Source organism: Mustela nivalis (assembly GCF_964662115.1).
Source record: "Mustela nivalis genome assembly, chromosome: 2".
In the NCBI taxonomy this organism is placed as follows: domain Eukaryota; kingdom Metazoa; phylum Chordata; class Mammalia; order Carnivora; family Mustelidae; genus Mustela; species Mustela nivalis.
This window is the reverse complement of record NC_139021.1, coordinates 146,313,808-146,334,647: the sequence shown is the minus strand read 5'-3', so window position 1 is coordinate 146,334,647 and position 20,840 is coordinate 146,313,808. Positions and strand designations below refer to the sequence as shown.

Below are 20,840 nucleotides of genomic sequence, written 5' to 3'. Positions count from 1 at the left end.
TTAATTTTTGTTCTTCTACTTATTTTCATTTGCATATAGTTGAGACACAATGTTACATTAGTTTCTGGTATCCAACATAGTGATGCAGAAACTGTGTATGTTAGGGTATGCTCACCACAGGAAAGGACTTTTTTTGTCTTCTATATTATTCAAAATAGTTATTAGCTAATCCCCTAGAAATTAAAATATTTAGAAAACAATTAAAATATAAATTAACTTTATATTTCAACCAATCCTTATTCATATTAGGCTAAATCGTTATGTTTTGACTTGTTCAGCCAAATGAATACACTTGGTAAGAGTGCTGGGTAGTCGTTTACATCTTTCCATTAACAGGCTCGTTTCTTTTTTTTTTTTTTTTTTTTAATATTTTTTATTTGTTTATTTTGAGAGAGAGAGAGAGAGTGAGAAGAGAGCATGAGAGGGGAGGTCAGAGGGAGAAGAAGACTCCCCAAGGAGCAGGGAGCCTGATGTGGGACTCGACCCCAGGGTTCTGGGACCATGACCTGAGCCAAAGGCAGTTGCTTAACCAACTGAGCCACCCAGGCGCCCGACATGCTTGTTTCTAAAGTTGATTGAGTTTGGGTCCGTGTTTGAAAATGATGGTTGCAGGTACTCCCACAATAGGTATTCCAGGCCTAAGAAGTTTCATGGGATAAGCAAAATACACACACATTGCTTCTCGGCCTTTTGATGAAGATCAAGTGTAGCAAAACACCCCCCCCCCCCGACATGTAAACATATTAGTAAGAGAGGAAAGATTAAGAAGTTCTACACAATCAGAGTTGTCAAAAGTCACTTCAGAAAAGATGGAAAGACATGGTATAGGCTATGGCTCAAGATGAGGCCTGAGAAACAGGTATGAGATGAGGATGGTCAGTCCAGGAAAGGCCAGACCATGGAAGGCTGCAGGGATTTTGGATCTACTGTTTTCTTTTGCTGAGGATGCTTCCCTTTCTCTTTGCTTAGCTCTTCCTTTTGTCTTTTAGGTACATGACAGTTACATGTCACCCTACTCTGTGACTGCATTAACATCACCAGCTGCAATTTGTATGGTTGCTTGTGTATTTTTTTCTCCTCATGAGAACACATGCTCTGCAGCAGCAGAACACACACCTCTCTTGTTCACTGTTTAATCCACAGCACTTAGAGCAGTATCTGTGCATACTAGATCCTCAGAAAAGAATCATCAAATGAATGGATTAATTGAAGCAGAATTACTGAATCTTTATTTTAATGTGATTTCCCCCCTAATTATACTCAATTTTTTTTTTTTAATTATAGAAGACTCTGAATGCAACAGAATGGACTGAAGTCTATGGGGCAGTACGGAATCCCATGGTAGAGATGGATTACTGGACTAGATTACATAAGCACTAAAATAAAGATAAATACAGTGCTAAGAATTTTGTATTTACAGTAAACCAAGGATAAGAGCTTTCTCTGGGTTACAGTGATAATTTTTTTTGATAAAAAATGAAGCCTATTTTTATCAACTTTTAGAAAATAACTTGGGTGATTCAATAAAAATTCACTTGTGTGTGCATAGTACTTTATGCTCTTTTGTTTTGACAGGTTGTAAAATATTTAATAGGGAGCAGTACATTTCAGGTGATTTTCTAGAAGTAGAAATCACACTGACTGTGGTTTTAGTTCTATTATTGAAGATTCTTCTTAAGAAGCTATAGAAACTAGACATTTCTTTTAAACTACACATTCCTAAAATCATAGCCATGATTTTCTTTTCATTCTTATTCCTGTAGGTTTTGGAAAATGCAGGTGGCTCAGAGAAGGTAAAACTCCCTGTTCAGAATTTCCAACACAGTAATTACGATGATCTTTTTAAAGATGCTACAGAAAGGTATAACCAATATGCTTATTTAATGAGCTTTCTGTTCATTCATGCTCATAGCCCTCTCAGTGGAGACCATGAATAAACAACCCTCAAATGTTTGATTAGTTTCTCAAGAGATAATTCTTTGTAGTAAGTACAACCTGATTTTGCTAGAAATAGGATGCATTTATGACCTCATGAATATGGTATTAACACAAGAAGAAGATATTCCTAAAGAGTTTAATTTCTCAGTCAACTCAACAATTATACAGTTCCAGAGTCTTTGTAAATGTGTTGGGAGCTTTGGAGAGGGCATTATGCTTGAGGTAAAGTAAAGCACAGGACACAATTAATTCCACTAGAAATTATATGGATTTCCAAGAAAGAAAATAATGTGCTAGAAAAAATAGAACTGTTAGATGATGAATTCTTGGTACTATGTATGAAAATATTTAAAGAACCAAGAGAAAAGTAAATTTCCATTAGGAAAAACAAAAGAAACAATAGCATTCATGCTTATAAAAATGTTCAAATTTAGGTGTGACATGCAAAATCATATCAAAGAAGAGAACATCTTAATGAGCCATATTTCTATATAGAGATTTATAAGTCATGTTAGCTGTAGTGACTGGAATAGCACTGCATAATAATGCAGATAGTTTAAAACTTGCATATGCAACTTTCAAAAGTGCATTAAATGAACAAATAAATTATAGTTCAAAAGACATTTTGAGATCCTATTATATACTAATGGTATATACCAATTATTAGATGGTAATTATATACTAAGCATTGTATTAAAATGTAAAATATTACACAGTTCTTGCCCTTTAGTTTATAATTAGGGAAACAGATATGTAAAAGACAAATTTAAATATGATATAATAAGTACTGTTATAGAGCCAAAGTCCAGGGATTGTGAATACAGAAGACAGAAATATGGATGGGAGAGTTTATCACCACTTTATTTGAATAAAAAATATTTAGGATATTTATTTGGATTTAGGATCTTAATTAAGTATAAATCTAGCAGGGGAAAAGGGAGGGAAGAAAATGTCAAGCTGGGAGAGGTTTAAACAAAGATAAGTTGTGAAAATATCTTATTAATGGTGAGAAATATTATGTGAATTTGAATGCCAGGAAGCTTGGGACGATAAGAGGTAGAGCCAAAAATATAATGTGGGTCAGAGTGTAAAGGAGCTTGATATACATGAAACCAAGGAGTGCATATTTTAGTCAGTTTGTTAGCATTAGGAGGAAGTACAGGTGGAATTTTTCTTGTTGTATTCATGCATATGTCTGTCTACCCATCTAGGAAGAGGATTGTGGGTAGCAAGGTGGATGATATCTGGCAAGAAATGGGCAACAATTAGATATTTATAGTAATCAAAAAAAAAAAAAGATGAGAAGAGGAACGAATAAGAAACTTGAAATGACTCACAGAAGCAAAAGAAGAAAGGCATTTATTTGGTTAAAGCATAAGATGCACAAAAGAGATTAGTAGGCATGACGATGAAAAAGGAGGAAGGGGCCAGATTGCCACTAACTTAAACTTCTGTGAGGGGCCTGGGTTTTTCCTGAAGCTGGTGGGCGGGTAGAATTAAATTTGAATTTAGGGAGAGTTTTCTCTAGACATCAGAGATTAGAACCAGAAATCACATTAAGAGGCTTCTGTTAAGTGGGGTTGCAAATGACAGTGCAGCAAGTAAATGGAGCAGTGAGAAACTGGAAAGGAACAGGAAGACAGTAGGGCTAGTGTTTGAAAGAAAGTTGAAAAGGGTTTCCATTTTTAAGATTGGGGGAATCAAGTATTCTTACGTTTGGAAGAATTCATACATGGGGGAGATTATATATATATGAAAAAGATAATTTTAGAAAAAATTGTCTAGGAGACAGAAGGCTTGGAGTTGAATGTGGAAGAATTAATTCTGATCAGGGAGAAAGTAAGGAATAATTGAAAATGTTGGTGTAACTAAGCACACATTTTTAAAAAAGTATGTTGAACGTGTTCTTGCTTTCTGGCTTTCATTGTCGAGAAGGGGCTACATTTTTATGAAGGCAGAGAATTAAGATAGGGTCTACATGAGGATGGTGGTTCAGAATTAGGTACCATGGAAGAAAGGTAGAGGAAGCTGGACTGAGACCTGCCCGTGTTTTCCAGATGGCTTTCTGTTGATATCAGAGACCCCGGTGGCCTCAGTACTTTCTTCCTGTAGCCGAGGTAAAGGACGTTAGTTGATCCAACATGCCTAATTTGGAAGCCAGGCAAATGTGGGAAGGGATGGAGTTTGTGATCAGACGTTGGGACTTGGGCATGATTTCTGTGGAAGTGGGCCCTCTCCATGGGCAGAGGACAGAAGTACATAGCTGAACTAAAATGGAGATGGGTGTCAACACATTCATTAATACAGATTACCAGAGAGTCTTTCATAAATGTATATATTCTTTGAAACCATGAACAAATACATAAATTTCTTTTCTAGTGAGAGTGAGGGCACCCTGGCCACGGGTGGCTTGTTTCTCAGAGACAAGTGGAGCAGTGAGGATGAAGAGCTTCCTGGACCGTCCCGGACTGTCCCACCTCAGCTTGCCGGTACGACCTCATCCTATTGCTATTAGCACATTCTTGAAGAGGCTGTATTTCAGAGGTAGGAACGAAGACATTTCTAATATGAATGCAGGAAAGAGCTGGGAAAAACTTTTTTAGATGGGGAAAGCATGGTTTCCTAGGGTTTTTTTTTTTTTTTAAGAATGAAGAAAATGCTCCACACCCCACCATCATAAGGGTAAATTTCTCCCTTTCTTTGAGTATTTTAATATATCAATGTCAGCTTAATAAAATGAGCTATTTATATTTTCTCATACTAGGAATTAGAGATTTGTGTAGACTTGCATTATGATCTGCTTCCTCATTTTCTTAATTTTAATTTGTTGCACAGTATATACTTTATAAATAAAATAGGAACATTTTTTGATGACACATAGTCATATGTTGTAAGGAAAAAAGAAAATACAGATGTGTATAAAAAATAAATCATAATACTGAAGAATATTAAAAATTTTGTGTGTATATGTATTTACATCTGTATATAATGTAAACAGAAATATAACCATGAACATATCTAGATTTATACATATATAAGTTATAAAAATTATAAAATAAAAACATTTAAATTTCTATATATATGTAACATTTGTGTGTGAGGTAGGGGAAATCCCATACTTCAAAAAACCCTGGGGCGCCTGGATGGCTCAGTGAGTTAAGTCTCTGCCTTCGGCTCAGGTCATGATCTCAGGGTCCTGGAATCGAGCCCTGCATCGGGCTCTCTGCTGGGCAGGGAGCCTGCTTCCTCCTCTCTCTCTGCCAGCCTCTCTGCCTACTTGTGATCCCTCTCTGTCGAATAAATAAATAAAATCTTTTAAAAAAAAGAGAATTATAGAGAACATGCATTTCAACATTAGATTGAGTGTCAAAATCTTCTCTAATGACTTTTAAATTTGGAAAATGTCAAATCTAATTAGGGCAATCTCACATTCTAATTATTAATATACAGTCTGACACAAAAATAGTTTACAAGAAAATACTTTTTAAATACTAAAGTATAATTTACATATGGTAAAATTCATCCTTTTAGCATGCAGTTCTGTGAGGTTATAGACAAAGGTCTACCATCACCATCAAGATGAATTTCCTTCATTCTTCATCTTTCTCGTCGTCCGTCTTTTGTCGTTGGTCTTCCCTCACCCCACTGCCAGTGCCTGGCAACCAGTAATCTGATCTTGTTCTTGTTAGCTTTGTCTTTTCCAAAGTGTCATATAAACAGAATCATAAATATGTGCCTTTCATGTGCCACTTCTTTCACTTGGAGCAGTGCTTGGTATTTGTTTCTACTGTTGTTTTTATTGGTATTTAATTTTTTTTTCCTAAATAGCATTCCATTGTATGGCTATACCAGTTTGTTTATCCATTCAGCAGTTGAGGGATATTTGGATGTTTCCACATTTTGACAATTATGTATAAAAGTACTACAAACATTCACATACTGGTTTTGTGTAAATCTACTTTTCCATTTCTTTAAAGTAAATCTATCTAGGGGTGGGATTTCTGAATCATAAGTCTATAACTGATAGACTGTTTTTTAAAGGGGCTGTACCTGTATTCATTTTATCTTTTTTCCTCCTACTCTTTTTTCTTTGTGTTTCTGTTTAAGATAATTTTTACCAACTCATCTGCAAATTTATTTACTCTTTCCTCAGCTTTGTTAGTCTACTAATAAATAAGCCCACTTGAAAACATTCTTTAGCTTTCCTACAGAGTATTTATTTATTTATTTATTTGAGAGACAGTGTACTCGCAAGCCGGCATGAGTGGGGGGGAGGGGCAGAGGCAGTGGGAGAAGCAGGCTTCTGGCTGAGCAGGGAGCCCTATGTGGGGCTTGATTCCAGGACCCTGAGGTCAGGACCTGAGCTGAAGGCAGACTGAGGTGCCCATCTTACAAAGTTTTCTAGTGAGAAAATTTACATTTGACTTTATCTTCTAGTTTCCATCTCTGTTCAAATTCCCTATCTGTTCATAGTTTGTCCACTTTTTCCATAAGAGCTTAAACATATTAATCAGAGTTATTTAGAATTTCCTCTCTCATGATTTTAACACATGGGTCATATCTAAGTTTTTTCCTGTAGAATTGCCTTGGGTTTTTTTTGACGTCTTTTGTCACTGCTGCTGCTGCTTCTTGTATGTCTTGTAAAGTTTGGTAGGGTGTTGATTTGGGGTGTAGAAAAGCAGAGATTGAGGTAAGTAGAATTTATGCCTGGAAATAGTCATGCCTGTTCCGCTGCTAGGCCATTAGTGTAGGTTCTTGATTTAGCATGTTTGGGACATGGGTTAGATTTTGGTTTTGTGTTGCTTTTATTACCTACGTGAACTTTTGTTTGTTTGTTTGTTTTGTTTTGTTTTCTTTAATTTTATTTTCAGCATAATTTATTTTCCTTCATTGTTTTTGCACCACACCCAGTGCTCTATGCAAGCCGTGCCCTCTCCAATACCTACCACCTGGTTCCCCCAGCCTCCCACCTCCCATCCCTTCAGACCCCTCAGATTGTTTTTCAGAGTTCATAGTCTCTCATGGTTCACCTCCCCTTCCAATTTCCCCCAACTCCCTTCTGCTCTCTAACTCCCCTTGTCCTCCATGCTATTTGTTATGCTCCACAAGTAAGTGAAACCATATGATAATTGACTCTCTCTGCTTGACTTATTTCACTCAGCATAATCTCTTCCAGTCCCGTCCATGTTGCTACAAAAGTTGGGTATTCATCCTTTCTGATGGAGGCATAATACTCCATAGTGTATATGGACCACATCTTCCTTATCCATTCGTCCATTGAAGGGCATCTTGGTTCTTTATACAGTTTGGCGACTGTGGCCATTGCTGCAATGAACATTGGGGTACAGATGGCCCTTCTTTTCACAGTTTTATTCTTTAACTTTTCTAATGTATATGTTTTTCATTTCTTTTTCTTAACTTATTGCACTAGCTGGGACGTTTCATTTGGTACAATGTTGAATAAGAATAGAAAGAGCAGACTTCATTTTGGGGGAAAACATTTTGTTTTTCATCATTAAGTATAATGTTAGTTGTAGGATTTTTGTGGATGTCTTTTGTCATATTAAGGAAATTCTTTCCAGTTTTAATTTCCTGAAAGTTTTCATTATGAATGCATGTTGAGGGTTTTTTTTTTTTTTTTTTTTTTTTAGTGCTTTTTCTGTATCTGCAGAGATGATCACATAGTTTTCTTCTTTTGTCTGTTGATATGGTGAGTTATGGTCAGTTGCTGTGGTTGGTTTTCAAATGTTGAACCTTCTTAGTATTCCTGGGATAAGCCCAACTTTGTGTATTATCCTTTTTATATGTTGTTTGATTTGATTTGCTAGCATTTTATTGAGAATTTTTACATTTATGTTCATGATAGATCTTGAAATTCACCTCCCCTTCCAATTTACCCCAACTCCCTTCTCCTCTCTAACACCCCTTGTCCTCCATGATATTTGTTATGCTCCACAAATAAGTGAAACCATATGATAATTGACTCTCTCTGCTTGACTTATTTCACTCAGCATCAGAAAGGTATTCATCCTTTCTGATGGAGGCATAATAACTCCATAGTGTATATGGACCACATCTTCCTTATCCATTTGTTCGTTGAAGGGCATCTTGGTTCTTTCCATAGTTTGGCAACCGTGACCATTGCTGCTATAAACATTGGGGTATAGATGGCCCTTCTTTTCACGACGTCTGTATCCTTGGGGTAAACACCTAGTAGTGCAATTGCAGGGTCATAGGGAAGCTCTATTTTTAATTTCTTGAGGAATCTCCACATTGTTCTCCAAAGAGGCTGCACCAACTTGCATTCCCACCAACAGTGTAAGAGGGTTCCCCTTTCTCCACATCCTCTCCAACACATGCTGTTTCCTGTTTTGTTAATTTTGGACATTCTAACTGGTGTAAGGTGATATCTCAATGTGGTTTTAATTTGAATCTCCCTGAGGGTTAGTGATGATGAACATTTTTTCATGTGTCTGATTTGTGGTTTTTGTTTTTGTGATGTCTTTTGCTGGTTTGGGTGTCTGGGTAAAATTGCCCTCATAAAATTAGTTTGGAAGTGTTTCCTCCTATTTTATATTCTGGAAGAGTCTGTACAAAATTGTTATTATTGCTCTCTTAAATGTTTGGTAGAATTCACTGAAACCATCTGGTCTTGGAATGTGTTTGTAAAATTTTAAAATACATATTTGTATTCATTTTCTAGGGCTTTCATAACAAAGTGACTGATTGGCTAGTCAAACTAGTGACTGATTGGCTTACACAACAGAAATTTATTTTCTCACAATTCTGAAGGCTAGAGTCCAAGATCAAGGTGTTGGCAGTTTTGATTTCTTCTGAGGCCTCTCTTCTTGGCTTGCAGATGGCCATCTTCTCTCTGTGTGGTATCTGGATCCCATTATCTTTTTTCATAAGGACACTAGTCATATTGGGTTAGGGTACACCCAAATAATCTCATTAATTTTATTACCTGTTTAAAAATCGTATCTCCAGATATAGTCGTATTTTGGGTTATTAGAGGTTAGGACTTCAACATAAAATTCTAGGGGGACACAACTCAGCTTATAGCAGTCTTCAGTGTTTTTAACTGATAAAGGACTATTAGATCATCTCTATTTTTGATGAGCTTTGGCAGTTTGTCTCATTGATATAAGTTGTCTGATTTATGGAACTAGAATTGTTCATAATGTTCCCTTATTAACTTTCCAATATCTATACTATCTGAATTGATGCCCTCTCTTTTATTCTTGATTTGGTAAAGTGTGCTTTTTCTCTTTTATTTTTTAATCAGTTTGGTTAGAGATTTATTAAATTTTTAAATTCAGTGCTACTTTATTTATTTTTATTATTTTTAATTGAAGTGTACTTAATGTACAATGTTATATTAGTTTCTGGTGTACAATAGAGTGATTCAACAGTTCTGTATATTACTAAGTGCTCACAGCAATAAGTATAGTCACTGTCTCCACACGTTATTATTGTCTTATTGAACTATACGCCTTATGCTTACATTTTATCTCCATAACTTACTTGTTTTGTACCTGGAAGTTTGTCCTTCTTCTTCTCCTTCTTTTTTTTCTGTTTGTGATTTAATTTTTGTTTTTATTTATTTATTTTTTAATTTTTTATTTCTTTTCAGTGTAACAGTATCCATTGATTTTGCACCACAACCAGTGCTCCATGCAATCCATGCCCTCTCTAATACCCACCACCTGGTTCCCCCAACCTCCCAGCTTCCGCCCCTTCACTTAAGCACCTTCATCTATTTCAGCCTCCATCCTCTGGCCACCACCAGTTTGTGCTTTCTATTCAAGAGTTTTGTTATTTTTACTTATTTACTTCCTTGTCTTGTTTCTTATTTATTTATTTATAATTTATTTTCAGCATAACAGTATTCATTATTTTTGCACCACACCCGGTGCTCCATGCAATCCGTGCCCTCTATAATACCCACCACCTGGCACCCCGACCTCCCACCCCTCCTGCCCCTTCAAAACCCTCAGATTGTTTTTCAGAGTCCATAGTCTCTCATGGTTCACCTCCCCTTCCAATTTCCCCCAACTTCCTTCTCCTCTCTATCTCCCCATGTCCTCCAAGCTATTTGTTATGCTCCACAAATAAGTGAAACCATATAATTCCACCTATGAGTGAAACCACATGGTATTTAACTTTTTATTGATCTTTTCCATGAACTAGCTTTTGATTTCACTATTATTTTTAGTATTTTATCCTATTGATTTGATTGATTTCTTCACTAAGTTCTTTCTTCTAATATAAGCATTTAATACAACAGCTTTTGCTGTGAATAGTACTGCTTTAGCAATATTCCTGAGATTTTGATGTGCTTTTATTTACATTCAGTTTACAATACTTTCTTATTTTAGTTGGCCATAGCTGGAAAATTTTGAGCACCTATGCAATGTAGCATTGGATTTTAACTCAAAATATAAAATAAATATCTGTGAGTCCATACTAATATAAACAAATAATTGAATATGTAAATAAATGGGGAGAAGAAGCAAAACTCCCATGAAGAAGAATTCCAAATAAATTGTGTTGATATTCCACTCTAAAGTAAATGGAGCAAAACTCCCCACCCCTTAGGTGTGGATTGTACATAGAGATTTTTTTTCTAAAGAGTACAGTATGGAAAGAGGGGTAAAAAGAGTAACTTTATAGTAGGGAAACATGATACACAGCTACAGCAGGTGATTAAGGTCAACATCAATAATAATCAGTCATGTTGATAGTAGGTACCCTTGATATATTATGATGAACATGGCATTTTACCTCTGTGATCTTCCCCAAAACTGATAACCACAGGCTAATCATGAGAAAAACGTCAAACAAGTTCCAGTAGAGGGGTATCCCAGAATATATCTGATTATTACTCCTCAAACTGCCAAGGTCATCAAACACAGGGAAAGTCTGAGAAAGCTTCACAGCCAAGGGGAGCCTGAGGAGACATGAGAGCTAAAGGCAGTAAGGACTCCTAGATGGGATCCTGGAACAGTAAAAGGCTATTAAGGAAAACCTAAGAAAATCTGAATGAAATATGGACTTCAGTTAATGATAACATATTAATATTGGTTTGTTAACTCTAACAAATGTACTATTCTCTTACAAAATGTCAATAATAGGGGGAACTATAGCAGGGGATATATGGGAACCCTCTGTACTTCCTGCTATTTTTTTGATAAACATAAATCTATTCTAAGTTCTGTATTTTTTTTAAGTATTCTCTAATTTCTCTTGCGACTTCTTTGATCCATAGGTTATGTAGAAATACACTTTGAACTTTCCCTCTCCCTCTCTTTTTTTTTATTACTTGATTTTATTTGCACTAAGTGGCAGGCACAAAGCAATCCTCCTTAGTAAAGTTGACAATTAGCTTCACTCAACACTTTTAATAATGCACGTAAAAGAAAAGTATTCATCTTACAAATTGTTCTGCAATCCAAATACACAATAGCTTGGGAAAGAACGTTTAGAAAACAAAAGCCAATGTAAAAAGACATTAAAACAATAGGACAATACAGGTTTCATATGGCTTTAATTTTACAGGTTTTTGGTTTTTGTACTGTATCAATGTCGGAAATCTGTTTCTTCAGCTGGCTCCATTGCTTGGGATTCAAAGAATTACCTTTTCTTCCACGTTTCATTTCGTCTTCTGCATCCATCCAATATTCTCTAATATCATTAGGACTTTCCCTTTAAAGTCCCAAACACTGACATACCTCATTTTTCCAATCTGGAATATGTTACCATCTCTGCTACTGTGGCTCTGCTTAGAGGATGGCAGGGCTCTTGAAATTTCACCAGCCTTTTGGTTCTTCACAGGTTTTTCTGGAGTAACTTGCTTTTTCCCCTTTAACTTTTTGTCAACCTCACTGTCAGAAATGCTGCCAGAAGAGTTTGAAGAAATAAGTTCCTTTGATTTAGGCATTGCTCCATTCTCTCATTCCAACTGCCTTCTGCTTGCCTGCTTGCAACTCTGCTTTGGCCTTTCTTAATATTTGAAGATTACCCAGATATGTCATTGATTTTTAGTTTAATCTCAGTATGGTCCAAGGGCTTAATTTATATTAATTCTTTTTAATTTGTTAAAATACGATTTTTGACCTAGAATATGGTCTATCTAGTGAAGGTTCCATGTGCAGCTGAGAAGAATTTTTATAATGTTGTAGGACAGAATGTTTGATAAAGTTCAGTTAAATCAAGTTGTTCAGTTCTTTTCTGTCCTTCCCGAATTTCTGTGTACTCGTTCCATTTGATTTGTGAGTGAAGTCTTCAGTTATAATTGTGAATTTTCTTTCTAATTTTAGGACTGTCAGTTCTTACTTCATGTATTTTGGAATTCTTTTAAGTGCATACACATTTAGCATTGTTATGTCTTCTCTGTGATTGATCCCTTTATCATTAGTAATTATTTTTTTAAAAATAGGTTTAATTTTTAGAGAAGTTTTAAGTTTGCAGCAAAATTAAGCAGAGGGGGCAGAGATTTCCCATATCTTCACTGCCTTCACATATGCGTAGTCTCCCCACCATCAGTATTCCCCACAAAAGAGTGGTATATTTGTGACAACTGATGAATCTACATTGACATATTATCACCCGGAATCCATAATTTACATTAGGGTTCACTATTGGTGTTGTAAATTCTGTGGGTTGGGACAGATGTGTAATGACAGGTGTCCACCATTATAGTGTCAAATGGAATAGTTTTATTGCTCTAAAAGTTCTCCTCATTTCCCTTATTCATTCCCCTTTTTCCAGTAATGACCTTTTTAATCTTGGTAATGTTCTTGGTCTGAAGTCTACTTTGTTGTTGGCATATTTTCTACTATTAATGTAGCCACACCAGCTTCTTTTGATTTGTGCTCCCATTGTATGTATTTTTTTATCCCTTTACTTTTAACTTGCCTACATTTTTGTATATAAAGTGGTTTCTTGTGGGCATTGCATGGTTGGGTCTTGCTTTTTCACCCAATCTCCCAATTTCTGTTTTTTTTTTTTTTTTTTTTTTTTTAAATTAGGGTATATATAGACTGCTTGTGTTTATATCTGCCATCTTTTAACTCTATCATCATGCTAATTGTTTTCAGTTTATATTTCTTTATCTTTTTTCCTTTTGTTTTTTTTTTACTTCTTTTGGATTATTTTGTAATTACATTTTATTTTCCCAATTGGCTTATTAATTATACCTCTTTTAAAAATGTTCTCCTAAAAAATAAAAATAAAAATGTTCTTTTGGTCACCCTAGGATTTATAATATACATCTTTAATTTCTCACAGTCTGTTTTTTCTATCTTCAAGTAACATTATATCACTTCACGTGTCGTATAAGGACCGTCCAATAGTGTCTCCCTAATTTCTCCCATCCATTTTTGTGTGATTATTGTCAAACATTTTAATTTTACATAACAAGAAAACATTTTATTTTTACATAACAATAATCATGAAATACATATATACTGCTTTTGTTTTAGGTAGCCAGTTACCCTCCAGAGAAGTGAAAATAAAGGGAAAAAATGAATTTTATATTTAGCTACATTTATGGAATATTTAGAACTCTTTATTTCTGTGTGAAGATCTAGTTTCCTGTTCTTTGATATATTCTTTCCGCCTAAAGATTTTCCTTGAAGATTTCTTATGGTGCAGGTGTGCTGTTAATGAACTCTCAGTATTTGTTTTCTGTGCCTTCCCTGACTCTTTTTCTCTTTCAGTTTGAGTAATGCCTATTGACCTATTTTTAAGTTTGTGGATTCCTTTTCTTTTCTGTATCAAGCCTATAGATAAGCCCATTGATAGCATTCTTTATTTCTATTTTAATGTTTTTCATTTTTAGGATTTCTGCATGGATTTTTGTGGTTTCCTTATCTCTGATGAAATTTCCCATTTGTTTATGCATGTTGTCCACTTTTCCACTGAAGCCTTTAGCTTTGATCTTAGTTATTTAAAATTGTCTGATAGATTTTTTTATTATGTTATGTTAGTCACCATAGAGTACATCATTAGTTTTTGATGTAGTGTTCCATGATTCATTGTTTACATATAACACCCAGTGCTCCATGTAATCCATGCCCTCCTTAATACCCATCACCAGGCTAACCCACCTCCCTCCCTCCCTCCCTTCTAAAACCCTCTGTTTGTTTTCCAGAGTCCAGAGTCTCTCATGGTTCATCTTCCACTCCAATTTCTCTCCATTCATTTTCCCCTTCCTTCTCCTAATGTTCTCCATGCTGTTCCTTATGTTCCACAAATAAGTGAAACCATATGATAATTGACTTTCTCTGCTTCACTTAATTTCACTCAGCATCCATGTTGATGGAAATTTGGATATTCAAATTTTTGATTTGATGGCCTTTCTGATGGCTGAGTAATATTCCATTGTATCTATGTATTGTATCTATCCATTATAACCATTGTATCTATGGACCACATCTTCTTTATCCATACATCTGTTGAAGGGCATCTTGGCTCCTTCCACAGTTTGGCTATTGTGGACATTGTGGCTATAAACATTGGGGTGCATGTGCCCCTTCTTTTCACTACATCTCTATCTTTGGGGTAAATACCCAGCAGTGCAATTGCTGGGTCATAGGGTAGATGTATTTTTAATTTTGGGGGGGGGGACTCCATACTTTTCAAAGTGGCTGCACCGATTTTCCTTTCCACCAACAGTATAAGGGGGTTCCCTTTCTCCATAACTTCTCCAAAATTTGTTGTTTCTTGTCTTGTCAATTTTTGCCATTCTAACTGGTGTGAGGTGGTATCTCACTGTGGTTTTGATTTGAATTTCCCTTGTGGCTAATGAGGATGAATACTTTTTTATGTGTCTGTTAGCCATTTGTATGTCTTCTTTGTAGAAGTGTCTGCTCATGTATTCTGCCCATTTTTTGACTTGATTATCTGTTTTTTGGGGTGTTGAATTTGGACCCTCAACTCTATTGTCTGATAGTTTTAACATTTATGTCATATCTCTGTCTGGTTCTTTTTATTGCTTTATTGCTTGACCTTTTTTCCCCCCTTTACTTGCTTTTTAGTGTGCATATAATTTCTTCATTGAAATCTGGGTGTCTTGTGTTTTGAGCCTGAGGTAAATAAGAATAGACATACCTCTTCATTTTGTAGGCAGTCAACTCATCAGTCTGATGAGTTGAGTCTATTTAGTTAGGACTTGAGCAGGATTTGGGTTTTAATGTTGCTGTTCTTACTCTTAGTGTATCACCAGCTTCAAATTCCTGTATTGTTACCTTGTGCATAGAATGGAAAATACCACAGTTTTTATTTCAATGTCTACCCTTTGCTTAAATCTCCCCATTACACCTGCACCTCAGAGAAGGATCCTGTCCCTGACCTTGTTTATTCCCCAGCAATAGAGTGCTCTTATTTGTAATTATGCTACTTGCTAACCAGTTGGGGGTGGGAGTACATTCTTTCTTGTCCTTGTTCAGTATCAGTTGTAGGCAGGGGCAGGTCTACTTGGTTCTTGAGATGGTGCCCTTAATTACCTGTCCTTTCTTTAGGGTAGAGGATATGTTATAGGCTGAGCAGAGGATGATTTCTCCCCTCCTAATTCCCAATGTTATTGTGTCTTAACCTGTGCTTTGTGGATAATAGGGTTTACTGCCCCTTTCCCAGCTTATGCATTTGATCCTTAGGAGAAACAGAGAAAAAGGAACTGAATGAGGCATTGTACCTTTCCTACAGAAGCTGCTGCTTCCCTCTCCAAACTTGTATCATGAGGGAAGATTTCTTGAGTTCCTCATCCTATCTTAAGTTTTTCTTCTGAACTTCTAATGAGGCCCTTACATATGCTATCTTTTGTTTTTGTTTTTGTTTTTAAGATTTTATTTTCTTATTTGACAGACAAGAGATCACAAGTAGGCATAGAGGCAGGCAGACAGAGGGAGAAGCAGGCTCCCTGCTGAGCAGAGAGCCCGATGTGGGGCTCGATCCCAGAAGCCTGAGATCATGACCTGAGCCAAAGGTAGCAGCTTAACCCACTGAGCCACCCAGGCGACCCTCTTTTGTTTTTGGGGTTTTTTTTTTTCATCTTCTCTCCTCTTCATTAATTTATGTACACATCTTTGTCCTATGAATAAGTTCATTTTCAGCTGTCTACTTTATTTCTTGTAGTCTTTGATTTAATTACTAATTCTATAATCATGTATTTTTGACCTTTATTTTCTTAAGTCTAAAAACTTATTTTTCACCTCATTCTATTTTTTTAAAAATTTTTATTTAAAAAATAGTTCTGATACCCAACTTGCCTGAAATTCAAGTAAAGGTTTCTTAGAATATTTGGGGAAACTTTGTCTTTGCTTTATTAAGAGAGAGGTGTGAGCAAGAAAATTCGCGGTTCTGGTTGCTGTTGACAATTGTCTCATGAGCTGAGGAGAATCTAATCTTTTAATAGCAGTTGGTCTCTGGATAAGAATCTCAGTTTTTAATGACATTTTTAAAAATTGTGGTAAAATATACAGAACATAACATTTACCATCTTTCACCATTTTTCAGTGTACAGTTCAGTGGTATTAACTACACTTTTATTGTTGTGCAACCAACACCACCATCCATCTCCAGAACTTCTTCCTCTTCCTCAACTAAGCTCTGTACCCATTAAATACTAACTCCCCATTCTCCCTCTCCCCAGCCTCTGACAAGTGCATTATACTTTCTGTATCTATGGATTTGACTACTCTAAAAACCTCATGTAAGAGGTCATTCTGTTTTTTTGTTTTACTTTTAATCTCATTTAAAATAATTTATATTCTGAGGGTGCCTGGGTGGCTCAGTCAGTAATGCATCTGACTCTTGATCTCAACTCAGGTATTGACCTCAGGGTCCTGAGTTCAAGCCCTGTGTTGGGCTCCATGGATATGGAACCTTCTTTTTTAAAAAAAGAAGTTTGTTTAAGGGGTACCTGGATAGCTCATCACTTAAACATCTGACTCTTGATCTCAACTCAGGTCTTGATCTCAGGGTCCTGAGTTCAAGCCCCACATTGGGCTCCAGCCTGGGTGTGGAGCCTATAAAAACAATAAAATAATTTATATTCTTATTACTTCCTCCTACAGACAATAGATCTACAATGTAGGTTATGTTCCATTCAGAATGGATTGAAATGTTTTTGCATATCATATTGCATTACTCATTTTTTTCTTTATCTTGTGCTTTATTTCCATCTTGTTCACTAACATGTATAGTTCTTCATCTCTTTGATTTTGCTGTTTCAGCATGAATTCTTTTCTTTTTAAAGATTTTACTTATTTATTTTACCGAGAGAGAGAGAGCGCATGTGAGCACACAAGCAAGAGGAGTGGCAGACAGAGGGAGAAGCAGGCTCCTGCCTAAGCTAGGAGCCCGATGTGGGACTTGATCCCAAAACCCTGGGATCGTGACCTGAGCCAAAGGCAGATGCTTAACTGACTGAGCCACCCAGGTACCCTGGCATGGGTGAATTCTTGTTGATTCCCATTCTATTTGATTTGGTTTGATTAGTTATCTTCCATTATAAACACTTTGAGGGCTAGATTTTGCCTGAGAGGATAATGACAAGTGTGCAGAAGGGTTGGGGGAAAAGAGAAGAAAACTGAATGGGTATAGATGAGTCATGTTGCAGGTGTTATAGACTAGTTTACTCAACATTGATCACATTCTCCTCCCAGTGTGTCTTCCTTTATGGTCCAGGCAAGAATACTAAAAATTACATTTCCCAGAAATCCTGGCCATTAGTATGGGTTTGGCCAGTTGTATGCACTTAGCCAAGACTGAGACATGAAGAGAAGCATCTAGGCTGCTGGTCCAAACCACATCAGACATGGCATTCTTAGCATCTCATTCTAACTAAGGTGGTACATGATGAGCCAGCACTCATAGTGGTGGCTTTCTTATTCCTCTGTGATTGTTAAAGTAGTGTCATCTAGGAGCTAAAAATGACAGCAGTGGTGTCCAACTCCCCCAGATTCCTCATTACAGCAAAGCTAGCTCTTCTTGTGGCAGACCATTTTGTGGTGTTATTTTTGGACCTTGATGAGGGGAAGCTCCTATTCTTTTGACCTGTCCAATGGTGTCAGCACTAGATAGCTAGATAAAATCCCTTTCTGTAAACCGCCTTTCTTCAAAAATCCCTTCCTATAATGATTGCCATGATCTTCAGCTGAAGCCTGACCTATTCACCTTCATTGGAATTCTTGGACCAGGCCGCAATAAAAAGAAACCAAATGAAAATGATGTTAATGATAAAGAAATATACTTTCTCCAATAATGGAAGTATAGAGGTAGGCAGTATTCCACATTCAATATGATCAAATTGCTCAGTGATGTCATTTAGAGCATAGGTTTTTTTGTGTGTGGTTTTTTTTTTTTTTTTTGTATTTGCTGTATTCAGTTCATTCCTTTTATGTCACGTGGGGCTTATAGTAATAATCAGGGCCATAGTTATACTTTCGGACTTATGTCTGGACAGTTGATAGAGATGAGAGAGAAGCTTGCTTCTTTTGCCCATAAGCCTTGAATAAACTTATCCTTAATTCTCATTGGCTCGAATCACCTACATGTTGCTGTATTATTTACTGGCAAGGGAATTATTGTGGAATGATCACACATGGCTCTACTAACCATTAGGGTAGAATCAGTGTTGTGGGGGGGGGCAACAACAGTGTCTATTACTGTCATTTTACCTTTTCATTCCCCTCCTACTTTCCTGCTCTCAGCTTCTGTTCCAGCAAGGCTGGAATATGTGGGAAGCTCTAAGGATTTTCCTTCGGGAATCAATGATGATCAAAATGGCTTGTACTCTCATGGAATTTTATTTCCCCCCTCTGGGCTTCCTAGGCCTCCTCTCATACTAAGGTTAGAGATATTTGTGAGAAATTTTAGGATTTCTATGACTGTCTTTCCCAACCAACAGTCCCTTACTCCCACCCCTATAGAGAGCTTTTGGTTGAGTAAGTTTCCAAGACAAGAAGGGTTTTAAAGGCTATGCATATTTTTAGAAACCTCTTTTTTATGCCCACTCTTTTGTGGAATTGCTTTTTATATATTTTTTTGCTAGTATTAACTTGAATTTTGTTCATATTAGTTGGCTTTGGAAAGAGATTTGGAGAAATGGCTTCACTTGAGCACATTACCTCAAAATCCTGAAATTGAAAAGATATTCTTTTAGTATTGACTTCTAGATTTATGGCATTTTTTTAAAATTTTTTTTTGCATGTTTAATTTTTTATTTTTTATAAACATATATTTTTATCCCCAGGGGTACAGGTCTGTGAATCACCAGATTTACACACTTCACAGCACTCACCAAAGCACATACCCTCCCCAATGTCCATAATCCACCCCCTTCTCCCAAACCCCCTCCCCCCAGCAACCCTCAGTTTGTTTTGTGAGATTAAGAGTCACTTATGGTTTGTCTCCCTCCCAATCCCATGTTGTTTCATTTATTCTTCTCCTACCCACTTAAGCCCCCATGTTGCATCACCACTTCCTCATATCAGGGAGATCATATGATAGTTGTCTTTCTCTGCTTGACTTATTTCGCTAAGCATGATACGCTCTAGTTCCATCCATGTTGTGGCAAATGGCAAGATTTCATTTCTTTTGATGGCTGCATAGTATTCCATTGTGTATATATACCACATCTTCTGGATCCATTCATCTGTTGATGGACATCTAGGTTCTTTCCATAGTTTGGCTATTGTGGACATTGCTACTATAAACATGCGGGTGCACGTGCCCCTTTGGATCACTACGTTTGTATCTTTAGGGTAAATACCCAATAGTGCAATTGCTGGGTCATAGGGCAGTTCTATTTTCAACATTTTGAGGAACCTCCATGCTGTTTTCCAGAGTGGCTGCACCAGCTTGCATTCCCACCAACAGTGTAGGAGGGTTCCCCTTTCTCCGCATCCTCGCCAGCATCTGTCATTTCCTGACTTGTTGATTTTAGCCATTCTGACTGGTGTGAGGTGATAACGCATTGTGGTTTTGATTTGTATTTCCCTGATGCCGAGTGATATGGAGCACTTTTTCATGTTTCTGATGGCCATCTGGATGTCTTCTTTGCAGAAATGTCTGTTCATGTCCTCTGCCCATTTCTTGATTGGATTATTTGTTATTTGGGTGTTGCGTTTCCTAAGTTCTTTATAGATTCTGGACACTAGTCCTTTATCTGATATGTCGTTTGCAAATATCTTCTCCCATTCTGTCAGTTGTCTTTTGATTTTGTTAACTGTTTCCTTTGCTGTGCAAAAGCTTTTGATCTTGATAAAATCCCAATAGTTCATTTTTTCCCTTGCTTCCCTTGCCTTTGCATTGTTCCTAGGAAGATGTTGCTGCGGCTGAGGTCGAAGAGGTTGCTGCCTGTGTTCTCCTCAAGGATTTTGATGGATTCCTTTCGCACGTTGAGGTCCTTCATCCATTTTGAGTCTATTTTTGTGTGTGGTGTAAGGAAATGGTCCAATTTCATTTTTCTGCATGTGGCTGTCCAATTTTCCCAGCACCATTTATTGAAGAGGCTGTCTTTTTTCCATTGGACATTCTTTCCTGCTTTGTCGAAGATGAGTTGACCATAGATTTGAGGGTCTATGTCTGGGCTCTCTATTCTGTTCCATTGATCTATGTTTCTGTTTTTGTGCCAGTACCATGCTGTCTTGATGATGACAGCTTTGTAATAGAGCTTGAAGTCCGGAATTGTGATGCCACCAACGTTGGCTTTCTTTTTCAATATCCCTTTGGCTATTCGAGGTCTTTTCTGGTTCCATATAAATTTTAGCATTATTTGTTCCATTTCTTTGAAAAAGATGGATGGTACTTTGATAGGAATTGCATTACATGTGTAGATTGCTTTAGGTAGCATAGACATTTTCACAATATTTATTCTTCCAATCCAGGAGCAT

The 20,840-nt window shown here is 36.7% G+C and overlaps 1 protein-coding gene and 1 pseudogene across 13 annotated transcripts in view; one reads left to right on the top strand and one right to left on the bottom strand.

The window, feature by feature from the left end:
* Positions 1 to 20,840, top strand: part of PTPN20 (protein tyrosine phosphatase non-receptor type 20) — a 149,148-nt gene that overhangs the window by 51,460 nt on the left and 76,848 nt on the right. For 10 of the 12 annotated variants that reach the window (XM_082718419.1, XM_082718424.1, XM_082718425.1 and 7 more), the window contains 2 exons: positions 1,764 to 1,861; positions 4,318 to 4,427. In XM_082718419.1, the coding sequence (XP_082574545.1) occupies positions 1,764 to 1,861; positions 4,318 to 4,427 (208 nt within the window). Of the gene's footprint in view, positions 1 to 1,763; positions 1,862 to 4,317; positions 4,428 to 20,840 lie in introns of those variants that run through there. The other 2 variants (XM_082718415.1, XM_082718417.1) reach the window with 2 other exon arrangements.
* Positions 11,478 to 11,908, bottom strand: LOC309858750 (activated RNA polymerase II transcriptional coactivator p15 pseudogene; annotated as a pseudogene). Its single transcript has one exon. The product of its transcript is annotated as an activated RNA polymerase II transcriptional coactivator p15 pseudogene (transcript).